The sequence below is a fragment of the Phaseolus vulgaris genome, chromosome 8, assembly GCF_000499845.2.
Source record: "Phaseolus vulgaris cultivar G19833 chromosome 8, P. vulgaris v2.0, whole genome shotgun sequence".
Lineage (NCBI taxonomy): Eukaryota > Viridiplantae > Streptophyta > Magnoliopsida > Fabales > Fabaceae > Phaseolus > Phaseolus vulgaris.
The window spans coordinates 195,618-216,274 of record NC_023752.2 but is presented as its reverse complement, the minus strand read 5'-3'; the positions used below and the strand labels follow the sequence as shown (position 1 = coordinate 216,274).

Sequence of the window (20,657 nt, the reverse complement as noted above, 5' to 3'; positions counted from 1 at the left end):
AAAAGGAAAGAAAAGAAAAGAAAAGAAAAGAAAATAGTGTGTGTGGCAGTGCAACACAGCAAAGCATATGTCCGCAACTGGCAATAGTAACTCTTTCTGCTTTTCATACAAATTTCATTTGTCACTCTCATTTCTCACTCCCACTCACCTTTTACGCTTTTCCTTAGCTTGGAAGCACCTTAGCTTCTTCACTCACTCACTCTCTGTGCTAGGGTTTCGTTTCATCTTCCATTCCCATTCAGAATCCGAATCTCAGCTTCCTTTCTCTCTCGCTCGGTACTTTTCTCTTCTCTCACGCGCCTTTATGCTTCTGCATCTTCACTCATCATCGCCATTTTATTCTGTTGTCTGCACAGTGTCGTCGGAATGTCCTCCTCCAGAGGAGGCGCGGGGCCGTCCTCCGAGGCGCCGCAGCCGAGGCGGATCATTCGGACGCAGACTGCCGGAAACTTGGGAGAGTCGGTCATTGACAGTGAGGTCGTGCCTTCCTCTCTCGTCGAAATTGCACCAATTCTTCGTGTCGCTAACGAAGTTGAGAAGACTCATCCCAGGGTTGCTTATCTCTGTATGTTTCTTTCTTCTTCACTTTCCTCTTTCGTCATCGGTTCCTTCTATTTTTGTTCCAATTTGATGTTCTTCTTGCATTGCAGGTCGCTTCTACGCTTTTGAGAAAGCTCACAGGCTGGATCCCAACTCAAGCGGTCGTGGTGTTCGCCAATTCAAAACCGCACTTCTTCAACGCCTTGAAAGAGTACCTAACCATTCTCCTACTTCATTTCTTTCTGCTTCAGCTGCATACACTCTTTCTTACTTGATCTCCTCCAATATATCTTTCTCACTTTTTTGAAATATGAAGAAATGTATCTCGTATACATGCACTGTGCTTGTGTGTGTCATTTTGCTGTTGTCGTTAATACAGTATGGAAAGAATCTATAAACTATGGAAATTCTTTAATTCAGAGTGGAAATCGGTCATCATTGGTGGTGCTCACTTCTTTCTTATCTGTGAGACCGTAGAATCTTGTTTATCAGCACGACTTGAAAGTTCTGATATGCTTAGGCTGCGGTGTTTTACTCTTTATATATGCTTAGGATTTAACGCTTTCTATCCGTTTGAAAGATGACAGCAGTACAAATCCAAACTGCTAAAGTACCCAGAACGAGTTATGTATCAGTAGAACGAGTTGTTGCCTCGTATGAAATTTTATGATAGTGTGTGTTAGTTTAAATTATTTCAATGCTGAGTTTCTCTATGTTTTATTTTGGTCAATTTGTTTCATAATTGTTAGGAAAATGACCCAACTCTGAAAGGAAGGGTTAAGAAAAGCGATGCTCGTGAGATGCAGAGTTTTTATCAGCATTATTACAAAAAATATATCCAAGCTTTACAAAATGCTGCCGATAAAGCTGACCGGTAGATTCTCTAGATAATTTTCTATTGATATGTTATCCTGCTATTGAGTGATTAATAGTTTGTTCCTTTCAGTGCGCAGCTCACCAAGGCATATAACACAGCTAATGTTCTTTTTGAGGTTTTGAAGGCCGTTAACATGACACAATCTATGGAAGTTGATCGTGAGGTTATTTTCTGTGGCTCCCTTAGATGTCATTTCCCTATTGGGGTCCCCTTCTTGCTAGGATTTTACAGGATGTTACATCACTAATATGCATGATCGATTTTCCATTGCCATTGTTACAGATTTTGGAGACCCAAGATAAAGTTGCTGAGAAAACTGAGATCTTAGTTCCTTACAATATTCTTCCTCTTGATCCCGATAGTGCTAACCAGGCTATAATGAAATTTCCTGAGGCATGAAATTCAGTTTCATACATTGTAATTCTAATCATTTTACTTAGAATGAACATAATTATTTATTGCTCTTTATAGATCCAAGCTGCTGTATATGCTCTTCGTAACACTAGGGGTCTTCCATGGCCTAAGGACTACAAGAAAAAAAAGGATGAAGACATTTTGGATTGGCTTGGGTCAATGTTTGGATTTCAGGTATAACACAACCAGAAACTTATCTATTTTAATGTTGTATTTTTATTTTTAAAATAAAAAGTTGACATCTTCATTACTATGTTGAATTGAACTTGTTTGCCTCCTCTTGATTTTAATATATAGTGTTATACATACTGCAGAAACACAATGTAGCGAATCAGAGAGAGCATTTGATCTTACTGCTTGCTAATGTTCACATAAGACAATTTCCAAAGCCTGATCAGCAACCAAAGGTCAGTTTTAAATTGAACTTATACATAGTCTCAAATCTGGTTTCCATAGAAAACCCTGTTTATATTTATTTAATATATAAAGTAAAAGTCCAGAGAAAAAAAACATGTTTAGTTTGTTGATCCAATGGGAAAAATATACTATACCGCGTATTATCTCGTTTATCTCTTTTCTTCTGTAACATCATCATCCAAGCATTTTGCTGTTTTATTGCCCTTTTAATCCTGGAAGGCTGCTTTTGTCTGTAGTGCTCAGTTTAATACGTAAACTATGAATGCTCTTTGAACTTGTATGGATGAACTTTGTATGGTTTGGACTTTAGAGAGTAGGGGAGGCATGCTATATTTAATGTTTTCAAGTTTTAGTGTAAGTGTGCATGATGATTTCTTTTGTTGATATGATACTGTGCAACTTATTGTTTCTTTCTTCATTCTACAAATCCTCTGCCTTTCTACTTTATTTCTTCTATAAGGAGTCAAAGGTCCTGCACTTTTCATGAACATTCCATTCTGAATCTCTGATGGCAATCTATCTTCATCTGTGAATTATGAACAAAACACTAGGCAGCATTTTGTTTTGTTTTTTCTTTTTGTTCTGTTGATAATTTTTCTGTTAGAATTAAAGAAAAACTCATCCTTGTTTTTATTGTTTTTTGTTTCTATGATACCGGGAAGGAAATGCTAAAAACCAGGGAGCTGTTGAGTTTGAGAAATTAGAGAATTATTTTGTTTTCACCTACTGTTTCCTACTTAAATACAAAAAGGAACCTTATTTTACTGAGTTCTTGCTTTTGGAAGATTTGTACTGTAAATGGTGAAAAACACATTCCCTATTTATTTTATCTTGTTTCCTCCATATCTTGTACAAATTTTGAAAATAGGAAACGAGGTGAAAACAAGGTAACATTTTTGTAATTATTTGTGAAAACAGGAAACAGGCCCTAAATTTTGTTGCTTTCACTCCCCCCTTTGGAAATCCTTGATAAGAGGCAACAAAGTGAAAATAAGGTGATATTTTTTGCAATTGTTAATGAAAACATATCTAGTAAAATTGAAGTAAGAAAATAAAAGAAACACCATTTAATCCTTTTTTTACCTACTTTTCATCACTATAAATATAACACTGTAATTTGTATTCTATCTACTTGTGACTAGTTTGCTTTGCTTGATTAGTTGGATGAACGTGCCCTGACAGAAGTGATGAAGAAACTTTTCAAGAATTACAAAAAATGGTGCAAGTATTTGGGTCGGAAAAGTAGCCTTTGGTGAGTGTTTTTGCTTTATGTTGAATGATAAATATTATACAGTGTCTTGCTGACTAGCAGCTCTTAGCTTTGCTCATCTACAATGAAAATATATGTATTTTTAAGTTCTCCCTGTAACATGTCTTGTGGATGCATTTTTGACAGGTTACCTACCATACAGCAAGAAGTACAGCAGCGCAAACTACTATATATGGGTCTGTATCTTTTAATATGGGGTGAAGCTGCCAACCTACGATTCATGCCAGAATGCCTTTGTTATATATATCACCATGTATGCTTTGTAACTTGAATAGATTTGTAATGATTATCTATTTTTCCCAGCATGTTTGAGTTGTTTTTGTTGTCCCCCAATGTTTGTATTTTTAGGGATGTTTTGATGCATTTGCAATGAAAAGCTAATTTGTATATAGAATGAAGTGTGAATTCATTATCAAGCATACTGATCCCTGCATATATGTGTGTGCGAGTTCTTGTTTCTGTAGATTTCACTTAGGAACAAAATTAACAAATATATTCTGATGACTTGTGTTTTGTTTCTGGTCACTCTCTGACATTGTGTTTATGTATCATAGCGTAACTGGTTGGTTTGGTCTCTATTCTGTTCACAGTCGCATCTTGCATCATAATCTTTAGAGGTCACTATTTTGTATGGTATTGGGGATTTTCTGCCTTGTGCTGTTGTCTAAGATAACTTGCTGTCGTATTTCTTTTCCCAAGATATGCAATTCAAATTATAGTGAGCTGAGCCCAATGGGAATGACATTCTGCAAACCATAGTCAGCTAAAATTAAAATGATAATGATCAACAGCGCTACTAGTTTGGTTTTCGCTGCATTAAATTGTCAGGGTTGCATATCTGGGTTTAATCTCTGTTATTACGTCAAGTGATGTCTAATCTTAAATTAATAATTTTTAAGTTGTATGGAGTCCATGAACAAGTTTGTTGAGTTACTTGTGTTAACTTTGTTATGTTTGGCTATATAATTGGGATCTGTATTCTTGGATCCTAGTTGGGAATAGTCATTTATAGATTTATATATTCCATGTAATGAAAAAGATAGTTTGTTAATCAGTATTGATTGTCCTCTGCCATGTCATACTGATATTTTGAATTCTTTGTCATTGCTACGTACAAAATATTTAAATATCCTTTCCAAAAGGCTTCATAATTCTTACCGATTTACACTTTTCTACATTCTCTGATTTGCTTTATTTCTTCTCTAAGAAAACTAGATTAAATTTGAGAAGGATAGTTATTGTAAGAAAAAGAAGAAACACAAAGTGAACTTATAAGAACTATTGGTGATGGGATTCAACCATTGACTGTGATGGTGTTTTAGATGAGTATGTAATTATGTGCATTTATATGGAATAAGCTTTTAGGAGAGCTGGTGTTTGTGCTTTCTTGATGTTTAACCTAAGCAAGACGGTTATTAAGAGCATTATAATGTCTGCATCCTGCATTAGTTTCTGACACTATAAAATTAATGAATGTAAGTTTCAGTCTCGAAAGATATAGTACCCTGTTTATATCATTAACTTTTTTTTTGTATCTTCAATATATGTAATATCTGTCCGTGATTGTTTGGATTGAAACATGTAGTTCTTATAATATAATATAGACGCGTTTGTCATGTGATTTTGTTATTTTTTTTCTTGGTGTTGCATAATCTTATTTTCGTGACTGTTTAGGAGGCAATGTGCATGCTTGTGTATATTCTCCCTATGGTTTTGGCATTTGCTCACATTGTCACATTTGCCTTGTTGGTTTTAATTGAGACTTTGATGGTAACTTGCTACTTATGAAAATTGACATGAATTGGTTCTTTTGAATATGGTTTCTGTAGATGGCTTTTGAATTGTATGGTGTGCTTGCCGGTAATGTCAGTCCGATGACTGGAGAGAATGTGAAGCCAGCTTATGGAGGTGAAGAAGAAGCATTTTTAAGGAAAGTTGTCACTCCTATCTACAACGTGATTGCTAAGGTTTTTCTTGCATTGATTACAGTCTGCTTGTCCTTTCCTTTTTTGTTTGTGGCCGTCCATCCATATAAACTTATTTTCATTTATTTTTCACATTGATGAATAAATTGATATTTCCTTGGTCAAAAGGAAGCTGCACGCAGCAAAAAAGGAAGGTCAAAGCATTCACAGTGGAGGAACTATGATGATTTAAATGAATATTTCTGGTATGGGTTTATGCTTTAATTTTTCTCTGTATTGACTGTCATGCCTGTCAATGATTTAATTTTTAACAACATACTTGTAGGTCTGGTGATTGTTTTCGGTTAGGTTGGCCAATGCGTGCTGATGCTGATTTCTTTTGCCTGCCTTCCGAAAACTCATTTTTTGATAAATCTAATGTAAGTATTGAATATTAATTTCTAATTTTCTCTGCGCATGATAACTATAAGCATGTACTTTTCTCTCTTTTTTATAAAAAGAGATTACATTGTATAGTCATTAACTTTCCTGTTCATTGAAAATAGCTGCAAGGCTTCTTGTTTTATCATTCTCTTTGATTTTTTATATAGCTCTAGATCCTTTTAGATACTTATTATCATCTTTAGAGATAAAGTAATAATTCATTGAGAAAGAGAAATGGAACAGGATATTAATTTAAGTTTTTCTAATTGGGGTGTACTTAATAGTGCTCCCTTTTTTTTTTTTTTGAGTTTAAGTTTATCTAAGTATTCAATGTTTTTGACAAGAGTCTTGAAAAGAAAAATAAAAAATAATGAATTGCTGAATCGTGTAATATTTACCAGAGACCATCCGTGCTTGCAAGAATTCAAAGTCATCTCTGATTCGTCACAGGATACAAATTGACTGTTGGCCAAATCATATTAAATCTTTAATTTGAATCGGGAATAATAAGATTCTTAAGTAATTTTGATTTTCTATGTTAGCATTAGAAAAAAAAGGTGGCGTTGTTTCTACTATTTTATTATTATCTGTTAACTAGGTAGTCATTACGGAGCTATCCTGGAGAATCGCGGGATACAGTTTTACTTTGTAGTCGTGAGAGGCAAACGTGTGTTATACTGTGAATGCTTTTCCATTGCGGCTGCAGCTGCTTTTTCAGTGAATCATATATCATATATTATCATATAATAAACAGACAGTGTACTCTAATATTTGAAAACATAGAAAAAAATTAATACATAATTATATATTATATAATAGAGACAAATGTATAACATATAATAATATATAAATATAAACCATATATATATATATGAATAAAATTGTAATAACTGATAAAATAATTAGAGTAAGAATTATAATAAAGAAAGAATATAAACAGGTCAAGATATGGTTTAGGAAACCGGTTTGGTCTGTTTTTTATTTGCTTTTTAAAATTTGTTATAGAATAATTAAATCTAAATAAATAACATACTTTATAAGGATTACAACTATGTTTAAATTATTTAATAATTAATAATTTTTTTCTTTTAATGCATGAATTTACTCATTTACATTGTTTTTTAATTTTATATCTTCATTTCTTATAACTTTATATTATGTTAGTTTATCATTATGGTTATTCATGTGAAATTTTCTTAAAATTATTTTAGTATATTTTGAAAACTTCGATTTTGATTATATAAGTGGGGCATAAGATTAAAATAGTTTTTTTGTGTGCATATAATCTATGTGAAAGGAACTTTCAATCTAATATTTAGTTTTTAATAAATATGATAATAAAGGTTTATATATATATATATATATATATATTCAGAACAGCAGTCATCCCACTGTTCTACTATAGTGTTTTTGTGGAAGGCTAGTCCACACTACTATGAATAGTTTTCCATATATAAGAATAGTTGTATTGAATTGTAGAGCCTTTGTTCTAATGCTGTTAATGATTTTTCGGGCTCCAAATTATTGCATTTAGTGCGACATTTTTCTTTAGAGAATCTACCATATTTGTCCTCAAAGAATTCATATTTGCTTAATTTGGTTCAACATTTTTGTTAATCCATGGCATTCTTAAATATATTACCTTTGCTTTGTTTTTGCCATCCATATTTATGGAAGAGGAAATGTGCATGGCAGGGTTAAATAAGAACTCAATTGATCACATTTAGATCATGAGAGAGTATATTATGGAAACATATACATTGACCATATTGTAACTTTAAACTCTTTCCTGATTATATAAGATTCTCTTTCACAATATTCTCCCTTGTAAGATTGACTTTCTTTTTGATGCTTATGTATAATTTAGGTCTCACAACATAAAACTCATAAATAAATTTCCTTGTACCTTTTCTTTGGAGAGGAAATGATAATTTATTCAATGATATGGTTGTCCACAAGACATTTTCTCCCCATCAATAAACGAAATTATGCATTTCCTCTGTTTTGAATGTTTTTAGTTATATATTATATTTACTGCTGTATCTTAAGTCTTGCTCTAACTTATATGTACAGGATGACAAACCACCTAGCAGAGACAGATGGGTTGGGAAAGTGAATTTTGTTGAGATAAGATCATTTTGGCACATTTTCAGAAGTTTTGACCGAATGTGGATTTTTTTCATTCTGTGTTTACAGGTGTTAAATATTTTTTGCATTTTGTTACTCTGCTTCCTTGTCAGTTATTTTTTCCCTTCAATGCTTTGCAGAATAGAGTCTATTTCTGAAAATGGTTAATTATTATTAGGCTATGATTATTGTTGCTTGGAATGGATCTGGTGATCCAAGTGTGATCTTTAATGGTGCCGTGTTCAAGAAGGTGTTGAGTGTGTTTATAACAGCAGCTATATTGAAGTTTGGGCAAGGTAGGCAAAAGTCAATTATTTGCATTTACATTCAATTTCCAAATGGTATTGCAGCTTACCTTGTTATTTTGATATTATGACTTATGTTTTCTGCATTTAGTTAATTGTTTCTGTATGAATTTGTAATCTAATTTGTGACTTTAACCTCCTTCATTTTGCATTTTTCATTGTTTACATCTGTCAAAGATGTAACTTCCATAGTAAGATTGAATTAGTGAAAGTCTATAGTTTTTTGTTTACTACATAGTGGACTAGTAGTCCCTTCTCAAAAGTTTTAGGATTGATGGAAGGAGGAACTCTTCTGCAGAATGATAACATACCAATGGAGATAATAGGTCGAAAGCATTTGATCAAAATATTTTGGTTCTCAAGCATCTGAAATTTGAGGTTACATGCTGTGGGAGGGGTGTTCTTATAGTAGTGCATTACAATTACAACAGAGAGATGAGATGGCCTCTGGTGTGAAAATGGTTATTTGGAGGAGTTTCTTTGATTTACCGAGAGATTGGAACTCTTGAGCAAATGTCACATGAAGTGTTTTATAAGAGTTATTAATATTTAAGCTGGGGCAGTTTGTTGTATAGTCTAAATGGTTTGGGGGCTTTGCATGGATCTGGTTAACATCAAGCTGTTACAGGATCCAATGTCCTTGCATATCTCATCACATATAGTTTTCCTAGTAAATTGAGACAGTTCAGCTTGAAAACCTTTATGGGCAATGTAATTTAGTTGTGCCCAAATTAATCTTCATTATTGATTTTATATTGGTTGTGCTGCTGTAAGAGGAATTGTTTTTGTTTGGTAGCCAAATGGATGCAGTGACTTTGAAATGGTCCATCATTCCATATATTCATCATGTGCTGTCTTGTTTTAGATTTTGATGTTTGTCACTCGATAATATCCTTTTCCTGTGTAACTTCTCAAGTGTGATTGGAATATTCTTCAGTTGTAGTCTCAACATTTCATTGTTAAATAAATGACCTATTTGTTAATGTACTGTATCTAATTGAAGGTAGTGTTCAAGATGCCAGACCAAAATTCATTGTGGGGAGCTATTAGCATACATTGTTTCTTTGGCTGAGCAATTTATATAATATGTAGTGTTAAGATTGGGTTTGACTTGAAAATGAAAACGAGTTTTTGAAAGTCAATATCTATTTCATTTGTTTTTTTTTCTTCCCGCTGAGAATGTATTGTAGGAGTGAGTAGGAATGTTTTGTTATTTCATAAAGTGGTGTTATTCATGTTAATCCTTTCTCCCCCACTTCGGCAGCTGTCCTTGATGTGATCCTGAGTTGGAAAGCACAATGGAGTATGTCGCTGTATGTGAAGTTAAGATACATTCTAAAAGTTGTTTCAGCTGCAGCATGGGTGATTGTTCTGTCAGTTACTTATGCTTATACTTGGGATAATCCTCCTGGATTTGCTCAAACCATTAAAAGTTGGTTTGGAAATGGTGGTTCAAGTGCTCCTTCATTGTTTATTTTGGCTGTTGTGGTTTACCTGTCGCCGAATATGCTTGCTGCAATATTCTTTCTGATTCCTTTTATTCGGCGTCATCTTGAGAGGTCAAACTATAGGGTTGTGATGCTAATGTTATGGTGGTCACAGGTAGGCCATAATCCATTCAATTTTTACTATATTCTTCTGTTTCTAAGAACTGTTGTGTCATTACTGCTGGGATATTAATACTGTAATAACGTGATGTTTCTGATGCTTTATAATTGCCAGCCTCGTTTGTATGTTGGTAGGGGAATGCATGAGAGCACATTTTCCCTTTTCAAGTAAGAAGTTTAAGTTAAATTGTTTCTGTTATGTGTGACTGGTACTAGTTCAATATGCCTAGCATCTGATTAATGTGGCGACATTTTTAATGTCAGGTACACAATGTTTTGGGTGCTTCTCATAATTACAAAGTTGGCTTTCAGTTACTATATTGAGGTGATGCGTTTCCATCTTTTATCTCTAGTATAAGCTATCATTTCTTTCAGTTGTCGCTGATAGGTAGTCATTTGAATTTGCATATTCAGCTCCCTAATTTCACACAAAGATGGTTATGAAATATATTCAATTCTTTTGGGATTGTTTTTTAAAACCCTTGTTACAACAATTATTGAATTCTAATTTTTGTATTTTTGGTTTTTAGCTGCATCTTCTGTAATAATCAATGAATTTTACTTGTTCTTACTCTGTGTTGCATTAATGAAGCATCACAGGGGGATACCTTTACATTATATCTATAGAATAATTAATTATTTTTCTTTTCTTGTTCGGGAGGTTCTCTTATCTTCCAGCTTCAGATCTTTGTCTTTTTATCTTAATGGATTTCTTCTTTCATCAATTGTTTTTACATGTTTTTAACCTTCCATCTTTCCATAGATAAAACCTCTTGTGGGACCTACAAAAGCTATAATGAGTGTAAAAATCACAACTTTCCAGTGGCACGAATTCTTTCCTCATGGTTAGTAAGCTTTAATGTTTCTACTTTCGTTTTAGTTTTTCTCCAGATAAAATTTGTAAGTTATTTGTGTTTTGCAGCAAGGAACAATATTGGTGTTGTAATTGCACTTTGGTCTCCGATTATCCTGGTATGGGTTTATGATGTACTTTATTTATATCCTATTTTAAACATCAGTAGTATAATTGTATAATTTCTTTTTTGTCAGGTATACTTCATGGATACCCAAATTTGGTATGCCATATTCTCAACATTATTTGGTGGTATTTATGGTGCCTTCCGTCGGCTTGGGGAGGTTAGTATATTGTCCACACTCCTATTGTCACTTAGATTGTTAGTTGTTTTGGATAATTATTTTTCATGTTAATTCATTGTTTTGTCTTTTTATATATACTTTGATGTGTAATCTATCTAGAAGGTATTGTTGCTCCATTACGTATATCTAGAAATGGATCGATCTGAATGACTATCAACTAACTTTTGGTTGCTCTTAATTGAGTCAATTTACTTTAGACTCCTAATTATGGGATTGGACCTTTTGTTTGTGGTTAACTTACAGAACTACAACTATCCAGTAGTTGTAGGCATTTTATGGACGTAGCACTGGTTCTTGAATATAATATCTATTTCTTACGTAATAATTATTGTGCATTACTGCTTATCCTGTATCCTGATATCAGATACAAACACTAAGAATGCTAAGGTCTCATTTCGAATCATTGCATGGTGCTTGAATATAATATCTATTTCTTTTAAGTAATAATTATTGTGCATTACTGCTTATCCTCTATCCTGATATCAGATACGGACACTAGGAATGCTAAGGTCTCGTTTTGAATCATTGCCTGGTGCCTTCAATGCCAGTTTGATTCCTGAAGAAGCAAGTGAGCCAAAGAAAAAAGGATTAAAAGCCACTTTGTCCCGCAGATTTCCCAATGTTAGTTGTTTTGCTTTTATTTTACCATCACTTAATTTAATTTGTAGCTTGAATGAGGATCTATAACATGAGGTTACTATACTTTGATCAATTGTTGTAGATCTCATCTAACAAGGGGAAGGAGGCTGCAAGGTTTGCACAACTGTGGAACCAAATAATTACTAGTTTCAGGGATGAAGATCTTATTAGTGATAGGTAATGTGAGGGATAGTCCATCATCATGTGTTGGTGGTTCTTGATCTACTTTATCTCTTGATCAATGGGGTGCTGTATTTTTTCAATAGTGTATGTGTTGAGGTGGTTATATTTTTCAGGGAAATGGACCTTTTGCTTGTACCATATTGGGCTGATACTCAGTTGGACCTTATACAATGGCCCCCCTTTCTACTTGCTAGCAAGGTTTTGTTCATTTTCTCTTTGATAGACCTTGCTACTATCATTTCCATATCTAATCATTCAGTAGTTGTGTCTGTGGCCATGTGTTTTTTAGATCCCAATTGCACTAGATATGGCTAAGGACAGCAATGGAAAGGATCGAGAGCTAAAGAAAAGAATTGGGCTTGATACTTACATGTCTTGTGCTGTCCGTGAGTGCTATGCTTCATTTAAGAGCATTATTAAGCATTTGGTTCAAGGGGAACGGGAGACAAAGTAAGTAGTTGTACTTTGTGAATGATGGTCTATGTAATATTCCCACCTAGCTCTAAGTTTAATTATTTCTAGGCCGATTGAAAAAAGGCTGTAGGAAATAGTCAGCTTTATCACCTTTGTTGATTTATATTTCAAGTCCAAACTGAAATCTGAAATCTTGTTGATTTATATTTTCAAGTCTAAACTGAAATCTGAAAGGTTCTTTGCGTATCTATTTTTAAGTTTTATCACTTTGTGGATGTATTTCTTAAAGTTCAAACTGATTTCTGAAAGGTTCTGTTTATATCTATTTTTTTTATAACTTCGTTGGTGTTGTTCATTTCAGGGTTATAGAGTACATGTTTGATGAAGTGGATAAACATATAGAATCAGATAAACTGATTGTTGAATTCAGAATGAGTGCACTTCCTAACCTCTGTAAACAGTTTGTTCAGCTAATAGAGTATTTGGTAATACTTCAGAACTATTTTATGCAATTTTTGTACATTTTGTTTCTCTATGACAGTTTAGTATGGTTGTCAAAATCTTACGAAGTTATTTTAATTATTGCAGTTGGCAAATGATCCAAAAGATAGGGACCTAGTTGTGATTCTATTCCAGGACATGCTGGAGGTTGTGACAAGAGATATAATGATGGAGGACCAGGATCAAATATTCAGGTAATGTATACACAGATTGTTGTCTCTGCTATCTTGTTTTGTCATTTGTTCATTTATAAAATATGCACGTCATATTCTTGCTTTTAACCTAGATGCTAGTATTTCAAGCTTCTAATTTTCATGTATCTGATGCACATCTTGGCTTTTAAACTCAAAACCAAACACGTGCCATATCTTTTAGTTTCACCCTATTCCCTCCCTTGATTATGATTATAGCAATATTGTTTCAGTTTGGTGGATTCAACCCATGGTGGTACCGGGCATGAGGGGATGCTTCACCTTGAGCCTGAGCCCCATCACCAATTGTTTGCATCTGAAGGAGCTATCAAGTTTCCAATTGAACCATTTACTGCAGCTTGGACAGAGAAGGTTTGTTACTAATTCAATTGTTGTGCTAAAAGTTTAAATGGTGAAGTGCTTTGTAATGACATGTTTACCCTTTTTGGGGTAGATTAAACGACTTTTCTTGCTGCTTACGACAAAAGAATCTGCCATGGATGTACCATCTAACTTAGAAGCAAGAAGGCGTATATCTTTCTTCTCAAATTCATTGTTTATGGACATGCCTTTGGCCCCAAAAGTTCGCAACATGCTTTCATTCTCGTAAGCTATCTTTAACTCCTAACTCCTTTGCAATTTTGTTGTAATTTTTGAATCAGTTAAGTTAAATATTGTAGGAATTCTCCCCTCTTAACATGTGATCTCCTTTATCGTAGTCAGTTCCTCCCCCTGCATCATTGACCGGAAAGTCAAAGTCCTTGAATTTTTTAACTTTAAACAGTGTGCGCAATTAAAGTAACATTCTTCAGTTTGTTATATGATGCCCAGGATTTTAATTTGATATTGCACTTGCATTAGATGGTAAAGCGTATGGACTGTTGTAATGCTGTGAACGAAAGACTTGATTTGATACAATTGAATGTCTAGTCCAGGTTACTCAAAGAAATGAAGGATAATTTTTTTGGGAGGAGTGTAAGGAACACCCTCTCTTATTGGTTAAACTAAAATTATTGAAACTACCCATTGAATTTTTGATTTTCAATAAATTTTAACCAATGACGGAGAATATGTTCTAAAGAGTGTGTTCTCAGCATTTCTCTTTAGTAGATTTAACAAGGAAGAAAAACATCTTTATGTAAGAAAAATTTCTAATTATAAGAAACATGGTACATTGGTATCACTTTCAAATGAATTAATTAACTTTCTTTTATATTGTTAAATTATTACAAGGGCTACCAATGAAATATCCACTCATCTCCCACAAAAGTGGATGGATTTATTAGGCTTTAACAATATTAATCATATCGATTGGTGGATAAAATATTCCTTGAATTATGTGTAGTATCATTAAATGTAATCATCACTTAATCTTTTTAATTCTATACTTATTTTTGAATAAAATTTAAGTTTATGACAATTTTAATTTAAATGAACTAATTTAAATATTTCTATTCATCCTGTGAATTATACATTTGTTTCTTATATAGGACATGAGGTAGTATTTTCTTAGTGTTTGACTAAAGACTGCAGAATTTTATCTTGTAGTATATCTGCTTGAATTATACCCCATGTAAAAATATTAGTATATTGATCATGTAGTAAACATGATTTAAAATGGTTTAGTTGCTCTGTTTTTGTGTATTTATATATTTGTTGGTAATTTTTGGTTATAGGGTTTTGACACCATACTATACAGAAGAAGTACTATTCTCCTTACAAGACTTAGATTCACCTAATGAAGATGGTGTTTCAATACTGTTCTACTTGCAAAAGATTTTTCCAGGTTTGCCAATACACCGAAATCTCTTTTGTTACATAAATATAAAAAATTCTGAGCATATCCAATGTATTTTTTGTTACCGTTTTGGTTGTCAATGCACAGATGAGTGGAACAATTTTATTCAGCGTGTGAAGTCTACTGAGGAGGATATTAAAGGGTGTGAATCTGATGAGTTAGTGGAAGAACTTCGGCTTTGGGCATCATATAGAGGGCAAACATTGACCAGAACTGGTTCTCTCTCTCTCTCTCTCTCTCTCACCCCTCCCGTGTGCACGTACTCATGATTTCATGTGCATACCGTTCAATAATTTTCATTAGTCATGGATACATAGTTCTCTCTTCATGAATGATTAAATAGGACCACAATTGCAAAATTGACACCAAATTAATGAGACAATATTCATGGTACAAACCTTTGTCATTGTTCTTCTAGTTGCCTTTGAGTCTTCTTTCAATGCTTTTACAATTCCCCTTGGATGCTCTTCCTTATTTAACTTTGGATTTTACGATAATATTTTCCTACTTGAGTCTTTTCTGTCTGTCCCAAAGACATTATTTATAGAAAGTGAAGAGAGGGGGACCTACCCTTTCATGTACACCATGGCTAATTCATGTCTCTTCGAGAGTTATTTTATTCAAACCTATGTATTGAATATATCAATTTATCAATGAAAGATTCACACTTAGAAGATAAAATTCTCTAACACTAGCATATTTTATTTTTACTTATGTGCCTCTGTTTAGAGTGTAATAAATCGTTGCAATTGACTTTGTATAAAATTCTAATTAATGCAGTAAGAGGTATGATGTATTACAGAAAAGCTCTGGAACTGCAGGCGTTTCTTGATATGGCCAAAGATGAAGGTAATGCTCCTTCTTTTGGGAATGATTAAGTGAAATTTCTTTATTTATACGTACTGTGGTTGCCAGTCAGTTCATTAGTTATTAGAATTTCTTTAACTCTTTTTTTGTCTTTCTTTTGGTTTGTGTGGTTGAAATGTTACCAATGGACAGATTTGATGGAAGGTTATAAAGCCGTAGAAAACTCAGATGACAATTCAAGGGGGGAAAGGTCATTGTGGACGCAATGTCAAGCGGTAGCTGATATGAAATTCACATATGTGGTATCATGTCAACAATATGGCATTGACAAGCGGTCTGGTTCTCGCCTTGCACAGGACATATTAAGGCTTATGACAAGGTAAGAAATGGAGCTTCAGTAATTTGAAGTTTCTTTTTTAGTTAAAAGTAGAAACACTGTACAGAAGTTCTTAAGTATATAAGAGAACAAAAAAGCTTCTGCAGAAGTTAGTTTTGGGAGCTTTTCGTTTTTCTATTCCATTTCCTCAAGATCTATCCCCATGAACATAGCACCCAAGAACTTTTCACTTTATAGTAGCTTAAAACCTAAATATTCATAAAATTACTGAAATATTAACTTCAATTTTAAAGCAATTTTTAATATTTAAAACCGGTGCAAGAATCAGTGCAATACAAGGGCATAACAGAGCTTCCTCATTAAAGGTAATTTTGGTAGAGGAGAGCAATGTAAAGTAAAAACGAAAGGTGTTTGGTTGATAGATATGTTTACATTTGGCAGATATCCGTCTCTTCGAGTTGCCTATATTGATGAGGTAGAGGAACCTGTCAAAGACAGTAAGAAAAAGATCAACAAGGTTTACTACTCTTGCTTGGTGAAGGCTATGCCAAAATCAAATAGTGCTTCAGAGCCTGAGCAGAATCTGGATCAGGTATTTGGATTTTTGATGAATGCGTTACTTCTTTTTTCCTACTAGTAATGTTTTTGTTTTGATTGGAGAAGTTTTATTAGAAGATGGTTGGAAATTTCAATGTGATGGACAGCAGGATTTCCTCTAGAATGAGGAAATATACATAAAGTAAATGTAAAAACTAGGGTTGTAGCAAGGTGGCACAATTCCTCTGTATGTCAAACAACAAATCTTAGGTTTTGAGCAAATTATGGAAGAGTATTGATAATCTTTTGATCCCATAACACTTGTTGGTTGGCGAAGGAAAAGGATTTGCTGAAATTGGAGTCCTAATCTCAGATATTGTGTTCCTTGCACGTATATTTATTAACTCTACATACATGAATATAACAATATATGTGCAGATGACCCATAACAATCTCACTCCAAACTTAAACCAATAATCATCTCAAGTTGGACATTAATATTTATCCAGCCCAGCCTATTTTGAAATAAGTTACTGTTAGAGAGCTGCCTTATTTGAAGTCACTCCTAGGCTCTTTGGTGCTTGCTTAAATTACAACCTCAAAGGTGGTGATTTAACCCTATGTCGACTGTGATATGGTTATATCACCTTACTAAAACTTATCCATGAAGGAGAGTGCTGGAGGATATACCTTAATTGCAGTTATCCCTATTCTGCCAAAGTTGCAGCTTCTTTTTTTTTGGGTCGGTGGGGTGCTTAAACCACAACCTCAAGGGGTGGTGGTTTAGTCCCATATTGATTAGTGATATGCCTAAAATAGAATTTATAAATAGCATGCACACCTCATCCTAAAAGAAAGTTTTATAAGGTTGAGTTTGGGGTTTTGTAGGGTTGAGTTTGATCCAAACCTAAATTCTAGTGGTTTTGAAATGAGAGATACAGAAAATAATTTGCTTTTAGTAATCTCTTCTATAAAGGAACAGATGTTTCTGTTTTAGTTTATTCAGGATAGGAAGAAACAATGGCGGCCCTCTTTTTTTTTTCTAACATACACAAAAACTGGAATAAAATTAAATACGACTCTTACATAAATAGACAATTGTTGTTTTATTTAACTTCAAGAAAAAAAGGGTGAAGCCGTTTCTATATTACTAAATGCAATTCTTAACCTTAACTGTTTTTCTAAAGAGCAAAGTTTCTTTAGCACCGTGAACAGTAAAAAAACCTTTAACAATTGTTTATAATAATATAATAATATTTTAAATTAAAAAATAAAACAAAAATAATTATTGATATGTGAAATGTTTGTTTTTACTGTTCACAGTGTTGATCTATCAGCACCCTTTTCTAAACTATCATTCACTTTGTAAATAATATACTCTGTTTGATTGTTTCAATCAGATTATATATAAAATAAAGCTTCCTGGACCAGCAATTTTGGGTGAGGGTAAGCCTGAAAATCAGAATCATGCCATAATTTTCACACGTGGAGAGGGCTTGCAAACAATAGATATGAACCAGGTATGATGATCATATAAGTGCTCATCATTGTAAGGTCTCTTCAGGACATTTAATTAAGTTGCTTCTTTTATAGGATAATTACATGGAAGAAGCTTTGAAAATGAGAAATTTGTTGCAAGAGTTTCTTAAAAAGCATGATGGTGTTCGGTTCCCTAGTATCCTTGGACTTAGGGAGCATATATTTACTGGAAGGTAAATCTGTTTTGGTGTATTTGCAACTAGACGTGATTTTTTGTGTTTCTAACTAGTGTCTGGCTCTGGCTGTAGTGTTTCTTCCCTCGCATGGTTCATGTCAAATCAGGAGACAAGTTTTGTGACAATTGGTCAGAGATTGTTGGCTAATCCTTTGAAGTAAGTTGTTCTGTTCTACTGGTTCCTTTTTTTTGGGTTAGGATAATATTGACAGAATTTTTGGAATAAATGCACTTCAAGTTTTTCATGAGAGAATTGCTAACTGCATAGAAAGTGAGTGATTTCTTAAAAGTAAATAGAAAAGGAATGTTAAATGTTTGAAATTGGTAGATAGAGTTTATTAGATACTTGTTATTTGTTATTTGTTCTTTGTCAATAGGGGGGAGAGTGGGTGGAGAGTAACAAATCATTCTCATTTTACTTAAGTTACTGTTCTTGACTGCCTTTGGTCTACTTATTAATACATTCGACTTCTGCAGGAAGTTAAGCTATTACTCTCTTGAGAGTACTTAAAAATAAATAGAAAAGTCTAAACTGTTTTTCTCTCTACTTATGTAGGGTTCGTTTCCATTATGGTCACCCCGATGTCTTTGATAGACTTTTTCACCTCACAAGAGGGGGTGTGAGTAAAGCCTCCAAGGTTATCAATCTAAGTGAAGATATTTTTGCTGGTACTGTGTTTACCATTTGCATTGTTTACTTTTGTTTGATTGAATGTTTCTGTATTGGATTTTTCTGTTATTTTTAGGCTTTAACTGTTTACTTTTGTTTGATTGAATGTTTCTGTATTGGATTTTTTTTGTTATTTTTAGGCTTTAACTCTACACTACGTGAAGGGAATGTTACTCACCATGAGTACATACAAGTAGGGAAGGGAAGAGATGTGGGTCTCAATCAGATATCTATGTTTGAAGCAAAAATAGCTAATGGCAATGGGGAGCAAACACTTAGTCGAGATGTATACCGACTTGGGCATCGTTTTGACTTCTTCAGAATGTTGTCTTGTTATTTCACCACAGTTGGATTTTATTTCAGCACTCTTGTACGTTATCACTAGTGTTAACTTTTACTTGCATATTATGTAGATTGTTATTATTGTTGTTGTTAGAGATCTCACATCGACTAGAGTTATGGTCTAATTATATATAAGTTGATACAAACCTTACTTTACAAACTGACTTTCTAAGGAAGAGATAGACTTAAAGTTCACTTTTTATGATAATATAACCTAATTTAGCGATTGGATCTATTATGCCACCTACTAGTGAGCCATCCACAGTATCTAGTTCCTCAATTTAGACATGCAGTTCTCGGAGCTAGAGGAAGTGTTGGAGATCCTACACTTGCTAGAAATATGGCCAAGTTATAGTATACAAGTGCGTGTAAATTGACTTTATAAGCCAATTTTGTAAGGTTTAGTTAGACTTAATTCTGTTTTCTAAGAATTATTATTATTATTATAACTTAGAAGATCCAAAGGGATTGAAAAATTGAAGTTCTAAATGGTCAAATTTTTTAAGTTTGTATACCATGTGATTCTGAAATTTTCCCCCTCACTTCAATTTTATGCAGATAACTGTTCTCACTGTATATATATTCCTCTATGGTCGCCTTTATCTTGTTCTCAGTGGCCTCGAAGAAGGTCTGAGCACTCAAAAAGCCATTCGAGATAATAAGCCTCTTCAAGTAGCTCTTGCATCTCAGTCGTTTGTTCAAATTGGGGTTTTGATGGCCCTGCCTATGTTGATGGAAATCGGTTTGGAGAGGGGCTTCCGAACTGCTCTCAGTGAGTTCATATTAATGCAACTGCAGCTGGCCCCAGTATTCTTTACATTTTCACTTGGGACAAAAACTCATTATTTTGGAAGAACATTGCTGCATGGAGGTGCTAAATATAGACCAACTGGTCGAGGATTTGTGGTTTTCCATGCTAAATTTGCTGACAACTACAGACTTTACTCTCGTAGCCACTTTGTGAAGGGTATTGAGCTCATGATACTGCTTATTGTGTATCAAATTTTCGGTCATTCTTACAGAAGTGCTGTTGCATATATCTTGATTACTGCATCAATGTGGTTTATGGTGGGTACCTGGCTGTTTGCTCCTTTCTTGTTCAATCCTTCTGGGTTTGAATGGCAAAAAATTGTTGATGATTGGACTGATTGGAATAAATGGATTAGTAATCGAGGGGGTATAGGTGTTCTACCTGAAAAAAGTTGGGAATCTTGGTGGGAAGAGGAACAAGAGCATCTCCAATATTCAGGACTGCGGGGAATCATAGTGGAGATACTGTTATCATTGCGATTTTTTATCTACCAGTATGGTCTGGTATATCACTTGAATATTACGAAAAAAGGCCAAAAAAGTTTTCTGGTAATTCTTAACCTACGCTGTAATCTTTTCCTGCATTTTTATCTCACTAATTATAATTTGGTAAGCTGAATGGAATCGATACCCTTTCCTTGGTTTACAGGT

General features: G+C 33.8%; 1 protein-coding gene across 2 annotated transcripts; it reads left to right on the top strand.

Moving 5' to 3' along the window:
• Nucleotides 1-52: 52 nt before the first annotated feature.
• LOC137823847 (callose synthase 3-like) lies at nt 53-20,651 on the top strand. Of its 2 annotated transcripts, XM_068629136.1 has the most exons (40): nt 53-276; nt 357-565; nt 651-751; nt 1,290-1,414; nt 1,487-1,580; nt 1,700-1,810; nt 1,889-2,005; nt 2,146-2,238; nt 3,409-3,500; nt 3,645-3,771; nt 5,348-5,485; nt 5,612-5,688; nt 5,769-5,862; nt 7,940-8,062; nt 8,172-8,289; nt 9,563-9,900; nt 10,021-10,073; nt 10,170-10,230; nt 10,669-10,750; nt 10,828-10,877; nt 10,956-11,042; nt 11,550-11,684; nt 11,785-11,879; nt 11,999-12,083; nt 12,175-12,335; nt 12,661-12,784; nt 12,888-12,994; nt 13,225-13,363; nt 13,446-13,597; nt 14,668-14,777; nt 14,877-15,005; nt 15,570-15,638; nt 15,789-15,975; nt 16,375-16,525; nt 17,871-17,990; nt 18,064-18,182; nt 18,258-18,341; nt 18,741-18,853; nt 18,995-19,224; nt 19,755-20,651. In XM_068629136.1, the coding sequence occupies exons 1-40, from the start codon at nt 68-70 to the stop codon at nt 20,622-20,624; spliced, it is 5,679 nt and encodes a 1,892-aa protein (XP_068485237.1). In that variant the 5' UTR covers nt 53-67; the 3' UTR covers nt 20,625-20,651. The 2 variants fall into 2 exon arrangements, with proteins under 2 accessions (XP_068485237.1, XP_068485238.1); XM_068629137.1 differs by lacking the exons at nt 53-276; nt 357-565; nt 651-751; ... (2 more) ...; nt 1,700-1,810; nt 1,889-2,005 and adding an exon at nt 3,167-3,243.
• Nucleotides 20,652-20,657: the final 6 nt, after the last annotated feature.

What these genes read in the sequence shown, in the direction of transcription:
- LOC137823847 (XM_068629136.1), top strand. Translation starts at nt 68, where the DNA reads ATGTCCGCAACTGGCAATAGTAACTCTTTCTGCTTTTCATACAAATTT. An exon ending in GATTTAAATGAATATTTCTG is followed by an intron (nt 5,689 to 5,768) that starts GTATGGGTTTAT and finishes ACATACTTGTAG; the next exon opens with GTCTGGTGATTGTTTTCGGT. An exon ending in TTTTCATTCTGTGTTTACAG is followed by an intron (nt 8,063 to 8,171) that starts GTGTTAAATATT and finishes AATTATTATTAG; the next exon opens with GCTATGATTATTGTTGCTTG.